The 20,125-nt window shown below is 46.9% G+C and overlaps 1 protein-coding gene across 1 annotated transcript; it reads right to left on the minus strand.

Moving 5' to 3' along the window:
• Positions 1-10,249: 10,249 nt before the first annotated feature.
• Positions 10,250-16,636, minus strand: LOC123151770 (deoxymugineic acid synthase 1-D-like). Its single transcript, XM_044571425.1, has 2 exons — positions 15,842-16,636; positions 10,250-10,655 (listed from the first exon to the last, which is right to left on the minus strand). The coding sequence occupies exons 1-2, from the start codon at positions 16,586-16,588 to the stop codon at positions 10,431-10,433; spliced, it is 972 nt and encodes a 323-aa protein (XP_044427360.1). The 5' UTR covers positions 16,589-16,636; the 3' UTR covers positions 10,250-10,430.
• Between the last annotated feature and the right edge of the window lie 3,489 nt (positions 16,637-20,125).

Below are 20,125 nucleotides of genomic sequence, written 5' to 3' on the forward strand. Positions count from 1 at the left end.
GAAAGACGAGTATATGGCTGAACGAAGTGCTTCTGGCCTTTGGACCGCTCTTAAGCAGCGGTTTGAGCGACTGAAGTACATTGTTAAGCCACGTGCAGAGGCGGAGTGGATCCGTCTGAGGTTTGCGGACTTCAAGACGGTTGGGGAGTACAATTCGGCTCTGCACCAGATTTGTACGACTCTTCAGATGTGTGGTACTGAGATTACCGACACTCAGAAGATTGAGAAAACCCTATCCACTTTCCACCCTGACGCGGTCCTGTCCGCACGGAACTACCGCTAGGGCAACTACACGAGGTATTCAGAGTTGATTGACGTCCTCCAGGTGGCAGAGGCGCAGGACGAGGTTCTGAAAAAGAACTTTGTCGCGCAACCACTTGAGGGGAGTTCTCGTCAGGAGGTGAACGCTCTCAAAATCCGCAAGCCTCAACAGAAGAAGAGGGGCCGCAAGGGAAAGAAGAAGGGCCCTTAGCCCTCCGCCCCGGCTAAGCAGCAAAAGCCGGGCAAGGGGGCAGAGGCCTCAGGACTGCTTTCGGTGTGGCTCGGTGGAGCATTTCTCCCGCCAGTGCCGCGCACCACAGGAGGTCGTTGATGCATATAAGGCTCGGAAGGCGCGTAAGACGCACCTCGCCTTGGTTCAGGAGGGAGCACCACCGGCGCCCATGGCGGCACCCGTGATGATCTCTCCTGTGACGCCCGGATAGTTACGCTACAGTAATCCTCCACTAATGATGCCACATCACCTCGATTACTGTGGTTAATCTCGCATTAGTTCGAAACCGATTTGAATTCAATTTAAAATCAGGCAAACAACAAAAGTTTTCAAAAATTAAAACTAAAATGTTCGGGTTGTGTCAAATAAATCGTAAGTAATTATGGTGGAGAAACCAAACTTTTATAAAATGTTTAAAGGCTCTAGAACAATTAAAACAGTAGTGAAAACAATTAAACAAATGCCTATTGAATTTATAGAATGCTAAAACTATTTTGTTATGGGTTAATAATTAATCCCACAATAGTTTGTTGATAAGTACAAATTTAGGCACTAGGGGTAAATTTTATAAAACTAAAGATAAATGAAACTACAAATAAAAAAATAAAAGAAAAGAAAATATAAAAACAGAAAACAAAACTAACAAAGAACAAAAAAAAGAAATAGAAGAGACACCCCCCCACTGGACCATGGCCCAACAGGCCATCGGGCCAACCAGGCCGGCCCAGCTGGTGCCTACAGCACCCCCTGGGGCGACCGAACCCTAGCGTCACCCCCACTCCCCCCCATCGTTCCCCACGACCCCCCACTCTTCCTCCCTCCCTCCCGACTGGATTGGGGTCGAGCGACCCCGACCCCATCGCCACACCGTCGCAGCCACCACGTCGACGCTGCCTAGAGGACCACCTCGCCGGACCTCACTTCCCCGTCTCCCCCTCGTCTGCTTCCCCCACCTCTCGATCCCGATCTAGATCGGGAAGGGGAACGGACCCGGCGCCCCTCGCCGCCTCGGCCCCCGCCGCTCAACACCGACGTCGGTGCCGTCCCTCGCCGTAACTGCTCGTCTCCTCGTCGCCCGGCCGTCCTCGACCTCCTCCCCGAACGGCCTCAACGACCCCGCCGCCCAGATCGACCGCGCACGCCGCCGCCTGGACCTCGCCGGACGTCCTCGCCGGACGTCCTCGCCGGTCTGCCTCCTCCTCCTCGCCGGCCTGCACCTCGTCACCGCGTCGCTGACTTCTCCGTCTCCTCCCCGCGCCCCACTGCCCCGATCCCTGCATCTCGCTGTGAGCCTCCGCCTCCTCCTCTCCTCCTTCAGTCTCGCGCACACACTCACGACCGCGGCATCGTCCGTGCGCTGGCCGCGCCCAGCGCCTCGCCCCACTGAGGCCTCTCTGCCTCGCCCTCTCCCTTGCTCCCCGCGTCCTCGCCTCTGCTGCCGCGCCATGGCGCCGTCCCGCCGTGGCCTCACCGCTGTTGCCTCCGGCGGCCGGCCTCGTCGTGCCCTGCTATCGCCGGTGCCCCCCCAGTGGCCCTGATGGGCGCGTGCCCGCACCCGCGCCCAAAACCGCTATGGCCCCCTGGGGCCTATGACATATGGGCCCCGCCCACAGAACATGTTTAAAAAAATAGAATTAAAAGAATTTAAAATAATATTAATAAAATTAATAATTAATTAATTAGTGAATTAATTAGGTTAATTAACCATGTTTAATTAGTCTAATTAACTAGTTAGTTTAAATAAATAGTAATTAAGTTAGTTAAACCCTAAATCGACTAAACAGTCAATGACGAACGGGACCCACACGTCAGGTTGACCAGTCAACTCTGTTGACTGCTGATGTCAGCCTGACATCATGCTGATGTCATTAAATCATTTTCGAATTAATTAAATAGTTAATTAAATTCCAGAAATTAATAAAATCTTTAGAAAATCATATCTTTTAATCCGTAACTCGGATTAAAATATTTTCAACATGAAAGTTGCTCAGAACGACGAGACGAATCCGGATACGCAGCCTGTTCATCCGCCACGCGTCCCTAGCATAGTGAACCTGCAACATTTCACCTCCGGTTCATCTGCCCGAAAACGCGAAACACTGGGGATACTTTCTCGGATGTTTTTCCCCCCTTCGCCGGTATCACCTAATACCGCGTGAGGGCACACCTAACACCGCCGTTTGCTTTGTCACACATCGTCATGCTTATGTTGCATTGTATTTATTGTTTCTTCCCCCTCTTCTCTTCGGTAGACTACGAGGCTGCTGCTGCTGCTGGTACCCCGATCGACTACGGTGTTGACGACCCCTCCTTCTTGTCTGAGCAACCAGGCAAGCCCCCCCTTTGATCACCAGATATCGCCTACTCTTTTCTCTATACTTCTTGCATTAGAGTAGTGTAGCATGTTACTGCTTTCCGTTATTCCTATCCGGATGCATAGCCCGTCCTTGCTACTACTGTTGTTACCATTACCTGCTATCCTACAGCTTAGTATAGGATGCTAGAGTTCCATCAGTGGCCCTACACTCTTGTCCGTCTGCCATGCTATACTACCGGGCTGTGATCACTTCGGGAGGTGATCACGGGCATATACTATATACTTTACACAGTTACATTACTTATGGTACTGTTCGGAGATGGGGGCTGAAGGGGCAGGTGGCTCCATCCCGGTAGAGGTGGGCCTGGGTTCCCGACGGTCCCCGATTGTTACTTTGTGGCGGAGCGACAGGGCAGGTTGAGACCACCTAGGAGAGAGGTGGGCCTGGCCCTGTTCGGCGTTCGCGGATATTTAACACGCTTAACGAGATCTTGGTATTTGATCTGAGTTGGCTACGAGCCTATACGCACTAACCATCTACGTGGGAGTAGTTATGGGTATCCCGGCATCGTGGTATCAGCCGAAGCACTTCGTGACGCCAGCGACTGAGTGGCGCGCGCCGGATTGGAACGTAAGCCTGCTCTTGTATTAAGGGGGCTAGTTCTGCTTCCGGCCGCGTATGCAACGTGCAGGTGTGCTCAGGGCGATGGGCCCAGACCCCTGCGCGCTTAGGTTTAGACCGGCGTGCTGGCCTCTCCGTTGAGCCTAGGTGGGGCTGCGACGTGTTGATCTTCCGCGGCCGGGCATGACCCAGGAAAGTGTGTCCGGCCAAATGGGATCAAGCGTGCTGGGTAAGTTGGTGCACCCCTGCAGGGAAGTTAATCTATTCGAATAGCCGTGATCTTCGGTAACAGGACGACTTGGAGTTGTACCTTGACCTTATGACAACTAGAACCAGATACTTAATAAAACACACCCTTCCAAGTGCTAGATACCACCGGTGGTCGCTCTCTCTCAGGGTTACGAGGAGGGGATCGCCGGGTAGGATTATGCTATGTGATGCTACTGGAGATGCTACTGGAGATGCTACTGGAGATGCTACTTGGAGATGCTACTTGGAGGACTTCAATCTACTCTCTTCTACTTGCTGCAAGTCGAAGGCTGCCGGAAGCGTAGTCTTCGATAGGACTAGCTATCCCCCTCTTATTCTGGCATTCTGCAGTTCAGTCCACCGATATGGCCTCCTTACACATATACCCATGCATATGTAGTGTAGTTCCTTGCTTGCGAGTACTTTGGATGAGTACTCACGGTTGCTTTCTCCCCACTTTTTTCCCCTTTCCTTTCTTTCTGGTTGTCGCAACCAGATGCTGGAGTCCAGGAGCCAGACGCCACCGTCGACGATGACCCCTACTACACCGAAGGTGCCTACTACTACGTGCAGCCCGCTGACGACGACCAGGAGTAGTTAGGAGGATCCCAGGCAGGAGGCCTGCGCCTCTTTCGATCTGTATCCCAGTTTGTGCTAGCCTTCTTAAGGCAAACTTGTTTAACTTATGTCTGTACTCAGATATTGTTGCTTCCGCTGACTCGTCTATGATCGAGCACTTGTATTCGAGCCCTCGAGGCCCCTGGCTTGTATTATGATGCTTGTATGACTTATTTTTATTTGTAGAGTTGTGTTGTGATATCTTCCCGTGAGTCCCTGATCTTGATCGTACACATTTGCGTGCATGATTAGTGTACGATTGAATCGGGGGCGTCACATCTCCGCCCCCTGCCGCGCCCATCGCAGCGACCCCCGTGGTGCCCATCACGGTGGCTTTGGCGGTCTCTAGTGATGCCAGCGTTGCCATGGAGGTTGACCACGTGGTCGCCTCGGCGGTGCCGCAACTAGATGTTGATGCGCCTCCAAGATGATTTCTAAGGAGGATCAGCTCACTAGTATGGAGATTGCGGCTGAGGTCAATGGCTTCTTCACCGAGTCTACTTAGCATACCTCTTTGGTTATCATGATTCCGTGATTTGATACAATAAATTTGAATAAATTCGATTTGGTTGTAAGCTCTATGAGAGCATAAACTTACTCTTTACTTTAGCGATTGGATGACATTTATTTATTTATTCCATTATTTATACATGATAGTATGTTATGTTCTGGAATGTGTGCATTTATTATTAATGTAGCGTCTTCCTCATTACATTAATTATATGTCATATTTTAGAATGCGTGTGGCACCCGAATGGAGGAAACGTGCCTTGCCGATAGCGTAACTACACATACCATTTTACGAGAAACTAAGTACTTTGAGTCTATTAAAAAAATCTCCGGGAAGTATTATGACAATCGCCGGCTGCGGTTCGCACATAGTTGGCTCCGGACGAGCCACTATTATACTTCCTATGGGAACAACTTTGATCATTAATGATGCGTTGTTGTACCCGGACTCGACTCGTACTCTTTTGAGCTTTAGAGACATCCGCACCAATGGTTTTCATGCTGAGACTGATGATGAGAACGGCAAGGTGTGCCTACTTATCACAAAGCGGGATGAAAATGGTAAACATGTTATCGAAAGGCTTCCTTCGTTCGACACAGGGCTATACTACACTAAAATATTAGCACCGCCCGTGTACGCTACCCTCAAGACCGTTTTTTGAAGCTCTGAACTCTTCTGCCTCTGGCACGATAGGTTAGGCCACCCCAGACTTAGGATGATGAGAAATATAATAAACAACTCGCATGGTCATAATGTTAACGTGAAGAACTTCCCGAATCCCGATGATTTCGTGTGCTCCGCATGCGCTAAGGGGAAGTTAGTCATTAGGCCATCGCCCCTCAAGGTGAGGGATGAAATCCCTGCGTTCTTGGAGCGTATCCAAGGGGACATATGCGGTCCAATTCAGCCCCTCACGGGGCCGTTTCGGTACTTCATGGTGCTCATTGATGCTTCCTCTAAATGGTCTAATGTTTGCCTGCTGTCAACACAGAACCATGCCTTTGCAAAGCTGATCTCTCAGATCATACAAATGAGGAATAATTTCCCTAATTATCGTATAAAGTCTATTCGAATGGACAACACCGGAGAATTTACTTCAAAGGCGTTCGATGATTCTTGCATGGCAATGGGAATCAAAGTTGAGCACTCGGTACCGCATGTTCATACACAAAATGGACTTGCCGAGGCATTGATTAAAAGAATTAAATTCATTGACCGACCACTCCTTCAGAGTTGTGATTTACCAACTACATGTTGGAGCCACGCAGTGTTACACGCGTCCAATCTCATCAACTTTCGACCATCGGCCTTCAACATCCACTCTCCTGTTCAGCTTGCGCAAGGGTCGGCACCGAAAATTTCCCACCTTCGTAGGTTCGGTTGCCAGGTATATGTACCAGTACCACCACCTCGGCGATCGGCGATGGGCCTGCTCCGTAAGTTGGGGATATACGTTGGTTATGAGATTATGTCCATAATCAGGTATCTGGACCCCATGACAGGTGACTGTCACACGGCTCGTTTTGCTGATTGCATTTTTGACGAGGATTTTTTCCCGACTTTAGGGGGATAGAATCAACCCCTTGATGCTAAAAGTCGAGAAATCACGTGGCAAGCCACGGGAATCCACGCTCATGACCCGCGCACTGCTGAGACTGAGAGAGAAGTCCAAAAGATAATAGATTTGCAGTCATTAGCAAATCAACTGCCTGACCACTTTAGTGACTTAAAGACCGTGACAAAATCACATGTGCATGCGCGCAATGCACCAGAAAGTGTTGATATACCAAAGAAAAATGATGGTATACCCGCTCCCGTCCAAAGGCCTAAAAGGACGAGAGATCTGGCTTCTTAAATCCCAAGTACTCGGGGACGCCCGACGAAAAACGATAAGAAAGATTTATTACAGCCTGTCGCCAAAGTACCCCAAAGTGAAACTGGGAGCCAGTCGAGACCTGGCACAAGTACGAAAAATTTAGTGCACGAAATTCCGGACTTAAACTTTCCCATAGGGGAAACACCTAGCGGAGATGTGTGCGCACACGTCGGTGCGGGAAATCTAAAGGACCTTGCTCCCATAATGGGAAATTTGGTAGAGCAAGTGTTAGCGCCAGATGCGCTCCATGACGAAATGGCCATAAATTATATTTATACGGGGGAGTCCCTGAACCAAACAACGGTGATTGTCGACATTAAATTTGCTACGAAAATTGCCTCAATCATAGATCTTGACCCTGAGCCTAATACGCTCGCTGATTGCAAGAAAAGGTCGGATTGGAAAGATTGGCAGCAGGCAATTACTGCCAAATTATTATCTCTCAACAAAAGGAAGGTGTTCAGACCAGTTTGTCGAACTCCTCCCCACATTCGCCATGTTAGCCATAGGTGGGTTTTTGTTCGAAAGAGAGATGAAAATAATAAGGTAGTACGGTACAAAGCAAGGCTCGTCGCTCAAGGGTTCACTCAACGACCAGGTGTCGATTTTGAGGAGACTTATTCCCCGGTCATGGATGGAGTTACCTTTAGATACTTGATCTCGATGGCAGTAAACATGGGCTTGAAAATGAAACTAATGGATGTTGTCACTGCTTACCAGTATGGTAACTTGGATTCGAACATATACATGAAGGTTCCAGAAGGTATCCCTGTTCCGAACCATGATAGAGCAAACAGGGGTCTATACAGTGTTCAACTTCAAAAGGCATTGTACGGACTCAGACAGTCTGGTAGAATGTGGTACAATCGCTTAAGTGATTTCCTTCATGAGAAGGGCTACACGAGCAATAAAGATTGCCCGTGTGTTTTTATACGGCGATCCCAAGATGGATTATGTATAATCTCGGTGTACGTGGATGATTTAAACATAATCGGTACGCTTGAGGATATTGAGGAAGCGAGTTCCTACCTGATTTCGAAATTCGAGATGAAGGATTTGGGTAAAACCAAGTTCTGTCTAGGTCTGCAACTTGAACATTCCCCTGATGGGATTCTAGTGCACCAGTCGGCCTACACCCAGAAGGTGTTGGAGAGATTTGGATTTGATAAGGCATATCCTTCTAAGACCCCAAGGGTCGGAAGATCTTTACAGCCAGACAAGGACCCGTTCAGGCCAAAGGAAGAGGGGGAGGAAACTCTGGGACCAGAGGTTCCTTACCTGAGTGCAGTTGGAGCACTCATGTACCTTGCAAATTGTAGACGGTCAGACATTGCGTTCATCATCAGTTTGCTTGCTCGGTACAGTTCTGAACCTACCAAGAGACATTGGAAAGGTGTCAAGGACGTCTTCCGTTACCTGCAAGGGACCAAAGATCTTGGCCTATTTTATAAAAGAAATCAAGACCTATCTATTATAGGCTATGCCGATGCTGGGTACCTATCGGACTCGCATGATTGCAAATCGCAGACTGGATATGTTTTCCTTTGTGGTGGAACTGCGTTTTCCTAAAAATCGTCCAAGCAAACACTTGTGTTGACTTCCATGAACCACTCGGAAATCATGGTACTATTCAAAGCATAAAAGAGTGTGTATCGCTTCGGCGGATGATCGGCCACATTCAGCAGACATGTGGGCTGAACACCGTACAAACCCCTACCATTATCTATGAAGATAATGCTGCTTGTGTTGCACAAGTCCAGATGGGTTATGTGAAGAGTAACCTCACAAAGCATATTAGTCCCAAGTTCTTTTATGCACATGAGCTCCAATAATTGAACGTGCTGAGAGTTTTGCATACTAAGTCCTGTGACAATCTTGCTGATATGTTCACTCATTATCCTCCTAACCATTCAATCACAGGTTGGTTCAATATTTGGAAACATGTTAATTGCATTAGAAGCGACATTCATTGCATTAAACACAATTAATATTGAGTCTAAGTTTCATTGTGGATATTCTTGAAAATAATATTACTTTCAAAGCGGACTTGAGTGTAGGTACACGATCACTAGCATAATAAAGGGGCAACTTCGTGAAAAAGTTCAAGTTGCCCTTTTCACTAAACTGAATTTGCATTTTTGTGGATCGTTTGAGACTCAAGACCTCAGGCTTAATTGTGGAATCGTGAATGAATCAGATCTGATAAATGAAGAGAGAGGTGACTCCTCGAATGTTCTCCCTTCCGGTGTCATTCTCTGGCGAATCCTCTCCTCTGTGAGTCTCGTGGGGGTTGTCGGGGCCTTGTGTTCGGACTATATTTGTTGCGGGTTTAGGTATTGCTTCTCGGGTTCTTGAACAAATTTTTTGGTCGGGAGGCTCTCAACCGGTTGACAGTGTGCCTTCGACAACAATGACAATGATATTGAATAAGTGTGCTCCAAGTCCCCACTCGATGTTGTGGCTTCCTTCCTCATTAATGGCGGATCTTGGAGCTAGTGTGCCTGTTTGTTTGGATCCTAGATTTGGGTGCATATATTCTCCCAGGTAAGGACGCTGTGGCTACAGCTGCAGCGCCAGAGTGGGCTTTGGGTCTAAGGCCAAGTGTAGTCATCCTTTTTTCCTCCTGCTGTAGCTTCATTTGACCTAGAATCTCCTTCTCCTTCAGGTTGTGGGCCCTTTAGGAGCCATGTTGCCATTACATCTTACCAGAGTTCGATGACTTCTAATTGTAGGTGTGGATCGTGAGCCGCAACCTCCATTGTCGTTGTTGTTGCAACCGCGCTCTCCGCGCCCCTGACCGTGACCATGACCACCACAACCACCATGGGAGCTCCCATCGCGTTGATGGGTTGCTGAGTTGGTGGAAGAGAAGATCTCACTCATGGAGGCCCGCTACTTAAGACAAACCTCAACAGTCAGGAAATAAGCATAAAAGTTGGTGATACTCACTAGATCACCATGTTGTAATTGAAGCAAGAAGGGGCTTGTATACTCTGATCCCTAGCCGGTGAGCATGTAGCTGATGACTTCTTCATTAGAGAGGGGCTTCCAAGGGATATCATAGCATCGACATACTCCTTTATATTGTTGAAGTAGGCGTATGAGGAGAACATTGTATGTAGCACATCCCAGACGGCATGGGAGGTGTTGAACATCGTAAGTTACCCCTGATGATATCACTCATCATGGAGGATGGAGGAGAGTAGTGCGACGAGGACTACATGGTCCTCTTGGTAACATCAAAAAAACATTGGGTTTGGCACGGTGCGAGCGGCAGTGTCAGTGTGCTAAGTGATGGTTTCCAGTAGAATGGGAATGGTTCCATCGACACAGTCAAAGAAACAATGCGAGCCAGGGAGAGGGACACATTTTCCCCTTGTCAAGGAGATGATGATCATATTGGCTACTAAGAAGCACCGATGGAGGGTACAGTCACACCAAATACACCATCGATGAGAGCAAGGGTTGTTCCCCTGCGAGTGACTGGAAAACAGGGGGAAGGGATCACGTTGTGATACCAACCTACAAAGGGAATAATTGTCGTAAATCCTACGTACCATGTGTTTACTTGCTTATAGAGGTGTTGCTCTCTATTTACTTACTCATATGATGATTGGATTACAAGTTAGGATCAACAAAAGATCTCAATCATACCATAGTATACCAAATATGCACCTACGGACTATACAAGTGTATATCTGCAAATAGCCAGGCATGCGGCAATTGACAAATAGATACATATATTCATATATCGTCGTCCCAGAGCTCCTCGAGTGATCTGTAAGGCCCATCGGGCGACATGAACCGCTCCCCCAAAGACACTCTCCTCTGTGGTATTGTGGCGATCATCCCCTTCTCCTCCTCGCTCAACTCCCACTCGAAGATCTCCATATTCTGCTTCAATCTCTCATTGTTGTAGCTCCTCGCCACGAAGCACACGCCCTGCTCATATAGCCACCTCAACGCCACCTGTACACATCATTAACAAGACATGGTCAATGTTGATTTCTCTTACAATTCCAGAATATGAACACATATATTATATTCTAAATTTTCGGCGGTACCTTTTTTGACTGAAATATTTTCGTAGTAATTTTGCAGGATTTGGGTGCATAGAGTCTATTTGTTTCACTTCTAAACAATTAATAGGAGTCAAAATGTCCAAAAAAAATTGGTGAACCAACATAAACTTCTTCCTTATATTGATTTCTAACAAGATTCAGCGTGCTAATGCCCAGAATAGAAGAACACACTTAAAAATAAAACGAGAATAAGATGTCACATACCATGAACTCATATGGCATGTTAAAAACATACGGAAATTCATAGATCATGTCTTTGGATAGTTGTTGTGTTTATTCTCTTATGAGGTTTGTGAGTTAGAGTCCGTTTGGCGTTGTGATGAATTGTGCTAATTAACCCCGTTTACCCAGCCCGTCTTTGCCAATTTTATTGCCTTCCAACTTGAAAAAGGTGTTTCAGGAACAAAATTTATAAGGGTCTGTAAAACTCATCTAGATGTGACATAGCGATGTCACATCTAAGTTGAAATCATCACCTGTTTATAGTCTTTTGTTTGTTTGTTGTTTTTCTTTTTTGGTATTGTATCGTCTGGGCCTTGTCTTTTCTTTTTTGTGTGACCAGCGTGCCCATAGAAACGCTCGCATGGGCAAGGCCCAGCTTGCCTCACACCATCACACGCATGCTCACTCTACGGCCTGTAGCTGATCGTACGTAGTAACGATTTGTGTTTTTTATTCCTTTTGTTTCTTTTATGTCCTATTTTTTTCTTTTTTCTTTCAGGTGTATTTTTTTCAGTTCTAATATATGCTAAAATATTAAAAAAAACACTGATTGTTTTTGGATATACGGTGAACATTGTTTTTAATACACACTGAACAAATTATAAAATTACGGTGAACATAATTGTAATACACATTGAACAAATATTTAGTATATGATGACCTTCTTCTAATATACAGTGAACTTATTTTCTATGTATTGTGTATGTTTTTTAACGTATATACGGTGAACCTTTTACAAAATACTCACTGGAGAATTTTAAAATGTACACTGACGTCTAACAATAAATAAAACAATAGAAGAGGAAAAATAAAAAACTGGTCAAAAAAACTAGAAAAATGTTCACGTATTAAAAAAATATATGTGGATTAAAACAATCGTGATTTGAACATTGTTTGCAAATTCGAAACATGTTATTTTAAAATGGACCCTAGTTGCGTATCATGGGTGAAGTTGCAACTAAGAAGAATATTAGTCAGCCCCCAGTCGCATATCGAGGGTGGAGTTGAATAATAATAGGTACTTCAGAACATTGTTACAAGAGTAAATCACCTTTACAACTACAAACATTTTTGCAACCGAGGACCCTCGACAAACACACCCCCTAGTTGCGAGTCGATGCTCGGCATGCAACTGGGGACCCTCGACAAACACACGCACCCCTAATTGTGAGTCAATGCTCGGCATGCAACAGGGGACCCTCGACAAACACGCACGCGCGCGCGCACACACACACACATCCGTAGTTACGAGTCGATGGTTGACAAGCAACTGAGACCCTCGACAAACACACACACCCTTAGTTGTGAGTCGATGGTTGATATGCAACTGGGGACCCTCGACAAACACCCCTAGTTGCGAGTCGATGGTCGGCATGCAACTGGTGGCCCCGACAAACACACACACACACACACACACACACACACACATCCTAGTTGCGAGTCGATGGTCGACATGCAACTGGGGACCCTCGACAAACACCGTTAGTAGCAAGTCGATGGTCGGCTTGCAACTATGGGCCACGATAAAACACAACCCCCTAGTCGTGAGTCGATGCTCAGCATGCAACTAGGGACCCTCGACCAACATACACACCCTTAATTGTGAGTCGACGGTCGACATGCAACTGAGGAGCCTCGACAGACACAGACTCACTTAGTTGCGAGTCAATAGTCTGCTTGCAATTGAGGAACCTCGACAAACACACACACCCCTAATTGTGAGTCATTGGTCTGCTTGTAACTGGGGACCCTCGACAAACACACACACACACCCTTAGTTGCGAGTCGATGGTCGACATGCAACTGGGGACCCATGACAAAACACACACACACCACCTAGTTGTGAGTCGATGATCGTCATACAACTGGGGAGCCTTGATAAAAACACACACAACCCTAGTTGCGAGTCCATGGTCTTCATGCAACTGTGGACCCTTGACAAACACACACACTCCCTAGTTGCGAGTCGATGGTCGGCTTGCAACTGGGGACCCTCAACAAACACACACACCCCCTAGTTGCAAGTCGATCATCGGCTTGCAACTGGGGACCCTCAACAAACACACACACCCCCTTAGTCACGAGTCGATGGTCGACATGCAACTGGGGACCCACGACAAAACACACACACCCCTTAGTTGCGAATCGATGGTCGTCATGCAAATGGGGACCCTCGACAAACACCATTAGTTGCGAGTCGATGGTCAGCTTGCAACTAGGGGCCACGATAAAAGACACCCTTTTAGTTATGAGTCGATGCTCAACATGCAACTATGGACCCTCGACAAACACACAAACCCCTAGTTGTGAGTCGATGGGCGACATGCAACTGGGGACAGCGACAAAAACACACAAACACCACCCCCAATTGTGAGTCGATACTCGTCATGCAACTAGGGACCCTCGACAAACACACACACACACCCCTAGTTGCGAGTCCATGGTTGACATGCAACTAGGGACCCTCGACAAACACCCCCCCCCCTAGTTATGAGTTGATGGTTTACATGCAACTAGGGACCCTCAACAAACACACACCCCATAGTTGCGAGTCGATGCTCGGCATGCAACTGGTGACCCTCGACAAACACACACACCCCTAGTTGTGAGTCGATGCTCGGCATGCAACTAGGGACCCTCGACAAACACACACACCCCTAGTTGCGAGTCGATGGTCGGCTTGCTACTGGGGACCCTCGACAAACACACACACACACACACACACACACACACACACACACACCTAGTTTGTGAGTCGATGGTTGACATGCAACTGGGGGCCACCATAGAGACACACGCATGCACAAACGCGCGCGCACACACACACAAACACACACACACACACACACACACACACTTAGTTGCGAGTTGATGGTTGACATGCAACTGGGGACCACAACAAACACACAAAAGCACCCTTAGTTGCGAGTCGATGGTCGGCTTACAACTGAGGGGCCCCAACAAACACACAGACCCTTAGTTGCGAGGTGATGGTTGACATGCAACTGCGGACCCTTGACAAACACACACACATTCCTAGTTGCGAGTCAGTGGTTGACATGCAACTGGACTCGTAGAAACACACTCAACTCCCCTCCCCCTTCATGAGTTGTGACTCAATGGTTGGCTCGCAACTAGGAGCCCTCAACAGACACACATTGAGAACGCCCCCTCCCCCAGTTGCGAGTCGATGGTTGACTTGCAACTGGGAGCCCTCGACAAACACACATATCCTTAGTCGCGAGTAGATGGGTGACATGCAATTGGGGATCGCGACAAACACACATAGACACCGCCCCCTAGTTGTGGGTTGATGGTACAACTTCAGTTGCGAGTCGATTGTAGTCTTGTAACTAGGGCCATCGACAAACACACATACACCACCCCCTCCTCTAGTTGCGAGTCGATGTGCTTCAGATTTCGAAACAAAAACAGACAGAAAAATGGAAGAACATGGGAGGGGAACGGGACAACAGGCGGAGGGAAACATGCGAAATGAGAGTGACAGACTCGATGGAGGCTACCGTCTCAATCTAATGTACTCTGGGGCTAGACTCTTCGTATTCTAAAAAAAGCCCATATCAAACAAGGTGACGGCGGGCCAACAAAAAGAAAACAAAAAATTGTCGCGCTCCGTTGTAGGCCTCCCAGCCCGACAAGACGATACGACAGGACACGGATAGATCGCGACACATGCGATCACTCGAGCGTGAAAAACAAAGCACAAACAAATCAAACGGCTGGACATAAAACTGATGTCGCCAAAAATAATCAAATTTAAAAAATCATAGATTACAAACAAATAAATTTAATAGATAAAGAAGAAAAAAGGAAGCGGAAAATAACGCGGCCCAGCTCTTTGAATTCTGCCCGTACAAAAAGGCCTAGGCGCAGACAAAAAGAAGAGCAAAAATGGCAGAACGCACCAGCGTATATAACAAAATATAAAAACCCACATACTAAGATCCCATTCAGAAAAAGGGACAATGCCGATCGGGAAAACAGCCCAAGAACACTAGTGCGACACGGGCCTTAGCGACAACAAAAACAACAGTTCAAGTCAAAGAAAACGACAACAGTTTGCACAAATCTTAAAGCCCATAATCATGTGATGGATAACTTAAATATGACATCCTTAAAAAAGATCTAGATGTGATTTAGTCATTATGAAAGTCTGTCTAGGACACATCTAGATATAACATATTTATGTCACATTTAACCCAATGTTCATTATGTTTGTGGTCTGTTTTTTTGTCCCAGCTTTTTTTTCCTTGTTACTTACGTTACTCATGGGAGATTAGATGTGACATCCTTAGAGCATCTCCAACAGGCACGCCAAACTAGCGCCGCGCCGCAAAATCCTCCGTTTTAGCGCGCGCAACCGGAATAGTTGCTCCAGCGGGCGCGCGAAAACAGTGCGCGCGGCATGCGTAGTCCAGCGCGCGGACCAAAACGAATCGCGCGCCGCATATTTGCTACGCCTGCTTTCGTGCGCTGGACTCTCGCGCGCTCGCTCGCACCTCCCACCCCTCATCCATACGTGTCACGCGTGCTGCTGGAGCGGCGCGCGCGCTACATTTTAGCGCGGCTGTTGGAACCAGCGCTGCGTGCCGCGCCAAATCAGGCGATGGGCGCGCGCTATAACTGTCTTTTACGCGCGGCGCGTTGGGCGCCTGTTAGAGATGCTCTTAGAAAACATCTAGATGTGAATTAGACAAGCTGAAACTTATATGTAGGAACTGAAATATTCTGACACAAGCTAATTTTGAATAATTTATCTTAGTATAAACTTCACAGCAATTTTTAGTGGTGAATTTTAGGAAAAGAAAACATTTGTTTCTTCACGTTTACCTGCGCGACGGTCTTGCCTCTCGCGGCGGCGACGTCGTGCAAGACGCCGCTCTCCATGACGGCGTCGGAGCCCCAGAAGGCGCCGTACGCGCCGAGCGGCGAGTAGGCGGCGACGACGACGCCGTGCCGGGCGCACACCTCCCGCACCTTCTCCTGCCTCCACCCGACGTTCATCTCAACCTGGTTGACCGCCGGCGGCACGGCGGCGAGAGCCAGCAGCCTCTCCATCTTGGCCGCCGAGAAGTTGCTCACCCCGACGGACCTCGCCAGGCCCAGCCGATGGCACTCCTCCATGCCGCGCCACACGCCCTCCATGTCGAACTCCACCAGCGTGCCCTTGTCCACGGGGAGGCCGCCGGCGGTGGCGGCCACGGGCCAGTGGACGAGGAAGAGGTCAAGGTAGGCTAGGCCGAGGCGGGCGAGGGACTCGCGGAGCGCCGGGACGACGCGGCCCGGGCGCGCATCGGAGATCCAGAGCTTGGAGGTGACGAAGAGGTCGGCGCGGACGGACTCGGCTACGGCGGCGCCCACCGTCGGCTCCGTGCGGTACATGGAGGCCGTGTCCAGGTGGCGGTAGCCGAGGCGGATGGCGTGCACGATGGTGTCCGCCAGGTCCGCCGGCTTGCTTGGCGAGCCCGTGCCGAACCCCAGCACCGGCATGGCGTGGCCAGTGTTCAGGATCACGGACGGGATCGCCGTTGCCCGGGCACCAGCGCCGTGCCCGTCGTCGCCGGCTCCGGTGGCCATGTATGGAGTTCTTTGTGATCGGTTGAGCGGTCGGGTCCAGTGTTTTTGACTTGCAGCACAATGGAGCGCACGAGAGGTCACCCTCCTGCTTGGCCAAGCACGGATTGTCTGATTGCCGTCTGCCAAGCTGAGTAGGAACTGACGCCACGTCAGGATCCAAGCGACGTGTAGGCGATATGGGATATTATTTTTTCACAATTAGCTACTCCCTCCGTCCCAAAATATAAAAACGTTTTTCACACTACACTAGTGTCAAAAACGTTCTTATATTATGGGACGAAGGGAGTACATGTGATTCGCCTGGATTTAGAATTTGGGTCGGTTGAATTTGGTTTGAAGGAAGGAGCTCCTCCGAGAAGCCTTCTGGGTTTATCTTATGACGGCAAGCGACCCCATTATCTATCTTAAGATGGCAGTGGACCTCTATCTATTTTAAGGATGTTAGGGATGATGTGGGTGGTAGAGGGATGTCGGGGGACGACAGCTGAATGGAGGGTGGGGCAGCGAGGCTGGTGCGAAAGCCGCCGGCGACGGGCATGGTGACTGGCATTCAGTCGGTGGTCTGTGGGGATGGTTGGGGAAGAAGACATCGAAAGGTTGGAGAAAGCATCTGACTATTCATTTTACATTTAACAGCTAGAAATAACCGACTGACCCAAATTAACTGTTTAGTCGACTTAACCTAGCCACTTCTTTGTCTCGTTGTAGCGCTTCTTTTCTGGGGGATTTTTTTTTCAATAATGCTCCATCTACAAGCAGGCTACGTAAAGTAACGTAATCTTCCTAACTATAAATCCTCTTCCCCCTGATTTCAATCGGGGTGGGCCTCAGCCACTAATCCTTGTACAATTAACTACCTTCACATCACCTTTTACATAGAATCCTCACGTAAGTTTACGTGGGTCTAGCATTACTTATTTTTTTCTAGTGATCTCGCTGTAGGATTCTTGTTAGGAGTGGGCTACAAATGACTTTTTGGTGCTCTATTGCTTTCCGTCCCACCCTTTTCTTATTGTTGACTTGTTAAACTTCGGAACCAGTGATATTTTATAGAAAAAGGTATGTTTGGTCATTTTCAAGGTACTAATCTTGGGAGAGAAAAGCCTAAAGTATGAATTTTCTTTTGTTCTGTTTCCAATGAAAGTGAAATGTGTTATTAATTCATTAACTCAAATTGATTGCACACTTTAGGCTAAAAACTCCAGAAATGATCAGTTTGAGCCATAAACTTGTTTATGTTTATTTTTGAAAAATATAATCTCGTTTGTCTGATTAATTAAGGCCAAAATTAATTGGGAGGGAAAAAAGGGTCCACGTATGAGTGACTGTTGAGTCAGCAAAAGCGGCCCATGGTGTTAGAGATATATTTGGTACTTAGAGATTGTCCGGAATTAGATAGAAATTATTTTCATCTTATCTTTAGAAGGCGTCTTGTCCTCAAAGTTTTGTACTTAATATATACCCGCCCTTGAGGCTCAATAATACAACATCGAATTCCGCCGGTCTCCCTTTCTATTCCTCTATATATGGAGCCAAAAACATCCGACAACGTATAAGTGACGCAGGTCGCAGGGCGAGAGTAAAACGGACATCCATGCAAAAAAAAAAAGAGAGAGTAAAACGGACATCTTATCTGAGCAAAAGGGCTTATATTAGGGACATGGAGGCTGGTCTCGGTTGCACATGCACCCTGAATGAAGAGTAAAATTTAAATTTTTTAAGACCCTGATTTCTAATAACATTATGAGTGTTTCATTTTTTGTGTAATTCTTTGTGATAGTACGACATTAGTGGAGGTCCGGGCAGAAAACACAAAATCAATTATCCAAATACACTATTTTTAAAGCATTTTGGAACATCTTTTTTTTGCCGACAGATACATAAATGTCGTTTCATCATGAAAATTTGCACGTAGTAAGAAAACTAAGCAATGTTTGTTGTAAAAAAAATACATTTTTTTATTTTCTATACTTGTTGTATTTTACTGTTCATACTAAGAGTATTTGAGCCCTGGTGTAGAGTGACACTTTTTGTTATATTAGGGTGTAATCTTGGATATAAGAACCTAAAGTTTGATTATTATTTTTGTTTGACTTTTAGGGCCAAGCCCAGGGATGATATAATAATGAATGTTGTTTAATAAACCCATCCTTTTTATTTTCTATGAGTTTTCTCAAAGGTTGATCTTAGTCAAGTCGGACTTAATCGAGTAACATATAACACATAAAAAGAAAAAGAAAAACTAAAAAGAGACACGGATCTTCATGTAAGATCTCACGAATATAACATCGACTAAAACGTAGCTAAGACTCATTCGACTTAAATTTAACAAAACCGTCTTTTCAGTTGCCAACTTCGGTACCTTTTTTTTTGTATGACCCAAACTTTGGTCCTGATTTACATGGTTGCCAAGTTATTTCATACCAATGTCTTTTTGCCAACTCAAGTTCATTTTTAAGGTAATGTTAGATAATTCATGGGGAGACGATTTGTGACACAGGGGCACGGGCAACGAGGCCATCTCACCTGCTTCTTCTTTATGCTTTCGAATTTGAGTGTTTTCAATCTTTTAACCAAAAGTCTAAATTAAGTTTGTTTTCAGATTTGTGTCGCTTGTAACGAGGTTTTTCAAATAATACCAATTTTAAATATATTTTGACATGTTTTCTAAACTTTGCTAAGGTTAAAAACCATTGAACGACAAATCGCTAAGTTGAGGACTGAGAACTTAAACACACGTGGGGACTCCAATGAGCAAATCGTGAGGTCGGATACGTTCTTCCTTTGAATTTCCCTTGTATGAAAGTTCATTCGATATGTACAAATCAAGCGGAGAACATGCATGATTATGTAACTTATGTTGAGGTCCCCTCCATCCAAACTCCAAGTAAAATATGTCAAATTAGATAGCCCTGACCCTCTCACGACCCCCTCAATGCCCCCACCCTAGGGCGGCGCCAGGGGGATCAGATCCCAGCGCCGCCAGCCCCCCACCCCACAGCGAAAGATCCTGCTACCATTGCCACTGCCGTTGGCCGCGGTGGCGGCGGAGCCCGGTGCCAAGGCGCAGAGGCGGGAGGAGGCTGCGGCTGAAGGAAATATGCCCTAGATGCAATAATAAAGTTATTATTTATTTACTTATTTCATGATAAATGTTTATTATTCATGCTAGAATTGTATTAACCGGAAACATAATACATGTGTGTGAATACATAGACAAACATAGTGTCACTATTATGCCTCTACTTGACTAGCTCGTTGATCAAAGATGGTTATGTTTCCTAACCATAGACATGAGTTGTCATTTGATAAACGGGATCACATCATTAGGAGAATGATGTGATTGACTTGACCCATTCCGTTAGCTTAGCACTTGATCGTTTTAGTTTATTGCTATTGCTTTCTTCATGACTTATACATGTTCCTATGACTATGAGATTATGCAACTCCTGATTACCTGAGGAACACTTTGTGTGCTACCAAACATCACAACTTAACTGGGTGTTATAAAGGTGCTCTACAGGTGTCTCCGAAGGT

The sequence above is a fragment of the Triticum aestivum genome, chromosome 7A (assembly GCF_018294505.1).
Source record: "Triticum aestivum cultivar Chinese Spring chromosome 7A, IWGSC CS RefSeq v2.1, whole genome shotgun sequence".
NCBI classification, from domain to species: Eukaryota; Viridiplantae; Streptophyta; class Magnoliopsida; order Poales; family Poaceae; genus Triticum; species Triticum aestivum.